This window comes from Aplysia californica, unplaced genomic scaffold (genome assembly GCF_000002075.1).
Source record: "Aplysia californica isolate F4 #8 unplaced genomic scaffold, AplCal3.0 scaffold00311, whole genome shotgun sequence".
Lineage (NCBI taxonomy): Eukaryota > Metazoa > Mollusca > Gastropoda > Aplysiida > Aplysiidae > Aplysia > Aplysia californica.
This window is the reverse complement of record NW_004797581.1, coordinates 171772-178903: the sequence shown is the minus strand read 5'-3', so window position 1 is coordinate 178903 and position 7132 is coordinate 171772. Positions and strand designations below refer to the sequence as shown.

At 40.3% G+C, this 7132-nt stretch overlaps 1 protein-coding gene across 1 annotated transcript in view; it reads left to right on the top strand.

Moving 5' to 3' along the window:
- Positions 1 to 7132, top strand: part of LOC101854179 — a gene marked incomplete in the record, with an annotated part of 56825 nt that overhangs the window by 44024 nt on the left and 5669 nt on the right. The window contains 5 exon segments of the mRNA XM_035970708.1: positions 230 to 322; positions 1438 to 1669; positions 4952 to 5037; positions 5537 to 5612; positions 6460 to 6548. Of these exon segments, the coding sequence (XP_035826601.1) occupies positions 230 to 322; positions 1438 to 1669; positions 4952 to 5037; positions 5537 to 5612; positions 6460 to 6548 (576 nt within the window).

The following is a 7132-nucleotide window of genomic DNA, read 5'->3' as shown; positions in this document are numbered from 1 at the left end:
GCTGTTCTTCTTCTTCTTCTTCTTCTTCTTCTTCTTCTTCTTCTTCTTCTTCTTCTTCTTCTTCTTCTTCTTCTTCTTCGTCGTCGTCGTCGTCGTCATTGCTGTTGCTTTAGTTGTTACTATTATCGTCATCGTCACTACCGTTGCCGTCGTCATATTTTTACTAAGAAATAGTCGGAATGTAGTGTAGCTACTCCTGAAATCCTTCCTGTTTTTTGTGTTGCTACAGACAACGAGGAGCAGCAGGACCTCCACCCCCCAGAAAGACGACCATACCAGCCGCTGGAGCACATGGGACTGACCAGGAACAGAATCTTAACACGTACGTTAACATGCACGATCAGCCAATCAAATACATTCATTTATTTTTCTTTCTATCTTTCTTTCTTTCTGTCTTTCTTTCTTTCTTTTTTTTTCTTTCTTTCTCTTAAGTCTTTGGAAATGATTCTTGATGCCGATGTCAAAATACAGTCAAACAGGTCCAAGACGACCGCCCATTGTTGAGCTGAAAAGTGGTCATCCTAGACAGTTACCCTCTTGGACAGTCGTTATGACATAGAGAACACGCAGATGAAAAAAATGGTAAAAAGGGAGAGGGGCGAAGCGGTAATTTGTACCAGGGATTGTCCAGGATAAACAGATGGTCGTTAGACTTAGAGCAGATTCGACTGTGATTGTAAGTCAATGAGTATAAGCTATAATTTTTAAAAAGCACAATATTCAAACTATTAGAAACTGAAACAGAAAGTGTGGGGTGTGGGGTGTGGGGGTGGGGATGGGAGTGGGAGTGTTTATAGGACTGTTGCAACTTCGTGAGTCCTCCAAGGACTTTGGAAAGAATTCGAGATCCCAAGAAAAGCAGTAATGAGGATAAAGTCGATGTGGTCAGAGCTGGGTATTTCATGGTTCGCCAAACTAAACTATAACCAGTATAAATAATTGTGGTGAAATCAGGCGCTCGACAAAATAATGTAATCAAAGAAATGTATAGGCCTATTTTTATGGCCATTTTGGACTTTTTTTTCTCGAATTTTCTTCTTTTGGGGGGGGGGGGGGAGGGGGCTCAACACCTTCAATGTCAATTTAAAAACATTTACAAGGGAATTTTACAGAAAAATATTGATCAAAGATGAAAAAAAAATGTAGATTTGCAGTTTCTAAGGACTCTCAAGCTTTGGTGTCCACTTTCTCCATAATTTAAAGTCTGAAGCCAGGAGATCCCCACCTCCTTCAATTGCAAATATCAAAAGCGAGACCAAAAAAAAAAAAAAACAAGCAAAGAGACGATAACATTAAGTTTAACAATAACTCCAGTTGTCAAAAATTGACGAGCGCATGATTCCACCACGTCGTGACACATGCTCTTCAAGAAAAGATAATATAATGTGCATGATGTGTATTTGCATCGTTGTGATTTGAATGTCTTCTCAACATCAGAGCAAGAGATTCTGAGCTGACAGCGCCAACAGCTACGTCTGAGCTAGCATCCTCGAGGCAGAAAGAGAAAGGAAGGGGTGGAGCCAATGAAACAGAAGACCCCGCCCCTGGCTTCCCACTGACAGCCCGAACCACGCCAGTCTTGCCGCAGATACCGCCCATCTCTAGTGAGAGCAAGGTCAGGCCAACCACAGAGGAGAAGCAGAAGCCGACCACGCCCCACCCACTCAGAGTGAGTAATAAAAATAATAATTATTATTATTATTATAATTATAATAATAATAATAATAATAATAATAATAATAATAACAGCAAAAACAACAACAACAACAACAACAACAACAACAACAACAGCAATAACAACAACAGCAATAACAACAACAGCAACAAAAACAATAAGTATAATAATAATAATAATAATAATAATAATAGTAGTAGTAGTAGTAGTAGTAGTAGTAGTAGTAGTAGTAGTAGTAGTAGTAGTAGTAGTAGTAGTAGTAGTAGTAGACCCAATTAAAAAAGTGTCCGCCAAATTCGGTGGCGCCCTCTTCGAAAAAATGCGGACTTTTCAATCAGAGTTACCCTACTTGTGTGAAAAAACAATAACAATGAAACGAATAAACTGTGCTATTCCTATTCTTCTTCTGGAGAAACGAAAGAAAGGTGGACTTCCGTGAGTGAACTCTTGTTAAGTACGATCTTTGGTACAAGACGCCCGTCATACGTCACTTTTCAAAATGGCGAAATGGCGGAGTCTTACACACCAAGCAGTCCCAAAATTATGGCTTCTTTATCAGGCCCTGCGAGCATTTTCAGTAAGGTATAAGACTTCTTTTTTCCGTAAAAGACTTAAGGCACTTGCAACACAATAAGGTAATATAAGTGTCGAAGATTAGAGGTGTTACAAGGAAACAATCCAATCTGCTGGCATGTCGGGCCCCATGATAAATTTTAATGTAGGGGGTACGTTCTTGGGGGTCGAAGAAGCTAACTTCCTAAATAAAATGATCTTTTAGTTTTAGTAAGAGTTTTACGGCTCTTGCAACACAATAAGGTCATATATAAGATACATGGATAAAGACACATTAGAGGCAGTGAGGAAGAAACATCGTGCATACAGAAAATGGCATAGGACGGGAAAGACAACGGATGAAATAGCATACAATAAGGCCAACAACAAGGCTCGGAAAGCATGTCGGAAGGCAAACAGGAATTATGAAAAGAAACTAGCTATTGGGGCAAAGAAGAACCCCAAGATATTTTACAGTTATGCCAACTCAAAGATTAAGAGTAAGACCGTTATCGCTGACCTAAACAAGGACGATGGGACAAAGACAAAATCAGATACAGAGAAAGTAGAACTGCTAAATAAATTCTTTCAGAGTATTTTTACAAACGAGGACACAGGACCACTCCCAGACTTTGAAGAGTATGAGTACAACACAGAACTTCAATATTGAAACGGTGAAAGTAAGAGAACTTTTGATTAGTCTTGATGTCAACAAGGCAACGGGACCAGATGCCATCCCTCCCAAAGTATTATCCCGGGCAGCTGACATACTTGCACTACCTCTAAGAATTCTCTTTAGGAGGACACTAAATGATGGAGTATTACCAGTGGAATGGAAAACGGCATTTGTGTCACCAATATTCAAGAAAGGTAACAAGGCGGCTGTTAACAATTATCGACCTGTGAGCCTAACATGTGTCATCTGCAGTTATTGAAAAGCTCGTAAGAGAGCACACAATGGACCATATTGTACACAACATGCTGATTTCTAAAGACCAACACGGATTCGTCACTGGGCGTTCATGTATAACACAATTATTGGAAGCTTTAGATGACTGGACGAGTGTTATGGATGAAGGAGGGTCAGTGGATGTCATTTATATGGACTATCAGAAAGCCTTTGACTCCGTTCCCCATAGGCGACTTATACAGACGCTCTCAGCATGTGGTGTTAGAAGGAGAGTACTCAAGTGGGTTAGGGACTTCTTGACCAGCAGAAAACAACGAGTTGTTATAAATGGATCACGGTCGGAGGAGGCTGAAGTTACGAGTTGAATCCCGCAAGGATCGGTTCTAGGCCCCCTTTTGTTTGTAATTTACATCAACGATCTTCCCAGAGGACTTAAAACGACGGCCAAAATGTTCGCTGATGACACAAAGCTCTACGTTAGAAGTGATACCGTGAATGGACCGCAAAATTTACAGGATGATTTGGATACCCTCCAAGAATGGTCTCAACGATGGTTACTTCGTTTTCACCCGCAAAAGTATTGTGTCTTAAAAGTTGGTAAAGACAATGATAACGAATACTTTATGGACCAAGCAGTGGATGGTAGCACCTCAAGACACAAACTGAATGTAACAAAGAGAGAGAAAGACATAGGAGTTGTTGTCGATAATAAACTAACCTTCAAGGAGCACGTAGCCCTGATGACATCAATAGCTAACCGTATTATTGGACTAACTAGGCGATCATTTGACTACCTTTCAGAGGATATGTTTGTTTTGCTGTATAAGAGTTTGGTGAGGCCTTTATTGGAGTATGCACACTGTGTTTGGCAACCCTTTGAAAAAGGACTATGTAGTGAAATCGAACACGTTCAAAGGCGGGCTACCAAAATGCTGAGTCGCCTAAAAAAAAAGCCTTATTCTGAAAGACTGAAAAAACTAAAGCTTCCATCCCTGGAACATCGTAGGTTACGTGGTGATATGACAGAAACGTACAAGTATATCAAGGGCTACTACATCACTGAAAGACCAGCGTTTACAAAGGCAACAACTACACAACTCCGTGGCAACTCAAAGAAGCTCCAGAAGCAAAGAAGCAGATTGTGTGTGAGGGCAAACTTTCTTGAGAATAGGGTTAATACTATTTGGAACAATCTTCCCGGATCAGTGGTGTCAGCTCTAAACGTGGACACATTTAAGAGACGTCTGGACGAATACTGGAAAGATCTCCCAACTATTTACAACCCCGCCTGCCAAAACTGATTTGTCTAGCCTGAACGCCATGCATTATTGTCGTTCATTACCAGATAGTTGAACAGGCTCTACTTAGAGCCTCAAACAACTAAATCGTCAATGTCAATGTCAATAAGAGCCGACGATTAGAGGTGTTACAAGAGAGTAACAAACGCAAAAAAGGAGGAGAGATAAGGACGATAGATGTTTGATAGGAAAGAAGGAGCAGACCACAGCAGAGCACCCACCAACCACCCACATAAAATGATCTAATTTTTGTCGAAAATGGCATGAAACGTATACAACTAACTGCACTAACCCTTACAGTGCCAGGCATGTTCCACTATCCTATAAAGGAAGTCCCAAAACAGGTTCGGGCCAGGAAGTTAAGGGGTTAAAATTGTTATTTTGTATCTCTTTCAGTACCGTATCCGATACATCAATTCTTTTCAGAGTACCGTACAGCCATGGGCTGATACATCGTGGTACTAAAAGACTTAAAGCCCTTATATTTATTCTGTTGCACTTCATTTCTGTCTGCAGGGTGTGGAGCTCATTACTTCTGTGCCTCAAGACGAGCAGGAGGAACTGAGGCAGACGTTCCAGCGCTTGGACACTGATGCTGACGGGTAAAACTTTTCGTATGGTTTGTTTGAAAATTTGAGAAGAGACCGGGGGCGCAAGGGGGGGGGGGCGGCATCAGCTTATGTGATACGTGTAGTGTTTACGCGCTTTGCCTTCGCCCGCAGAAGATCCGGGTTCAATTCTCTTTTTTCAGGGGGGAAGGGTTAGTGGGGGGGACTCTTACCTCGACTGTACGCCGATTTGTCCAGCCTACGTATCGGTCCAGACCCATACGTATTGACGACCGGTCTATGTGTGACAGTGTAAAAGCACGTAGCACCGTCGTCATTTCATTCATCTTTTCAACATAAGAAACAGGTGTATCCTTTTCTTGAGATTGACTTTTTATTAAGAGTTTCAAATAAGATACAGAATTACCTTTTAATATCCATAGCACCCCCACCCCCCCCCCCCACCCCTGTTTTCTCCTCTCCTGCCCCACGGCAGCTTCATCTCGTAATAAATTCACTAAATAATAAATAATAACATTTTTTTTTCACCCAGACACATCAAGTACCAGCAACTGAAATCCCACCTACCCAAACACTTCAGCTTCGAGCAGGAAAAATTTACGGAAGAGGTAAGTGTGTGTGTGTGTGTGTGTGTGTGTGTGTGTGTGTGTGTGTGTGTGTGTGTGTGTGTGTGTGTGTGTGTGTGTGTGCGTGTTAGTGTGTGTACGCATTAGTGTACAGAGTGTGTATGAGAGAGAGGGTGTGTTTTTATGTGTGTATGTGTGTGTGTGTGTTTGTTTGTTTGTGGGCGTGCATTTGTGTACGAATACTGTTGTTGTTATTGTTGTTCTTGTTGTTATAATTGTTTTTGTTGATGATGTAGTTGTTATTGTTGTTGCTCTTATTGTTCTTGATGCTGAAACTAAAAATAGAAGGAAAAAAAAGTAAAAAGTAAAGAAAAACGACAGGAAGCTCCAAGAAGCTTAAACAGACATTCTGACAAACAACTAAATTGATTGATTGTAATATTATTACGATCGACATAATTGATCCCTTTAGAAGCAGGAAATTTCGACCCTTCCTCCTAGGCTGATAGTCCTTGTGGTGGTTTATTTTTCAGCACAACTCCATTTGATTTCATTTCCTTCGATATTTGCGGGTGGTTGGCGGGTACTCTGGTGTGATTTGCTCCTTCTTTCCTCATCAAACATCTATATTCCTGATCTCTCTTTCCTCTTTTTCGTGTCTGTCTACACTCTCTCATTGTAACATTTCTAATCTTCGGCACTTAAGTGACCGTATTGTGTTGCAAGCGCCGTAAAACGGTTGCTAAAACTTTCTATATTCTCCTTTCTACTTCACGCACGTACTACATGTATTATATAGGACGGTTATGTAATCAACTCTCCTTTAACAATTAATGTCTATCCACGTCCTTCTGTATTTCTTGAACTGCTCTGTACTGTTTTGTCTCAGGTATACAACATGTCCAACTCTATCACGTTCTTCGGCATTGAGGAGTTTATGATCATGGACAGATTGTCGAAGACTGTGGAAAATCTCACGTACGTTTCTATAGATGGGGTCAATGCGGGACTTATTTAAGTCTTTCAAGACATAGTGAACACAATATTATGTCCGACCAGATGCAGACCAAAGGCAACGTTGCGGCTCATTTAGAACCATCAAACACAAATCAGAATAACGAATTTGCATATTTTGTAATACGTACGTTGCTGCCTACTTTTATTTTAAGTTTTAAATGAAGAAAACAGAATTGACAAACTTGCGTGGATGTATAATGAAGGCCTGTTTCTCTTTTGAAGGGCCCCGAAAACAGCTTGTTGTCGAGTGAACAAAATGTGCGTCTTTTAAAGAGTTAACTGGTGTATACCTGTATGTTGTTCCCGCTGATTCCTGCAGGACTAGTAAAAATGCCTAAAGGAAAAAAAAGTAATCTAATTATTATCATCATCATCATCATTATCATCATCATCATCATCATCATCATCATCATCATCATCATCATCATCTTCATCATCATTATCATAATGACTATTATTATATTTATTATTATTGTCATATTGTTGTTTTATCAAGGTCATTGTCTCTTGTAATAAACAATAAACATCGTATTTTTGATTAACTG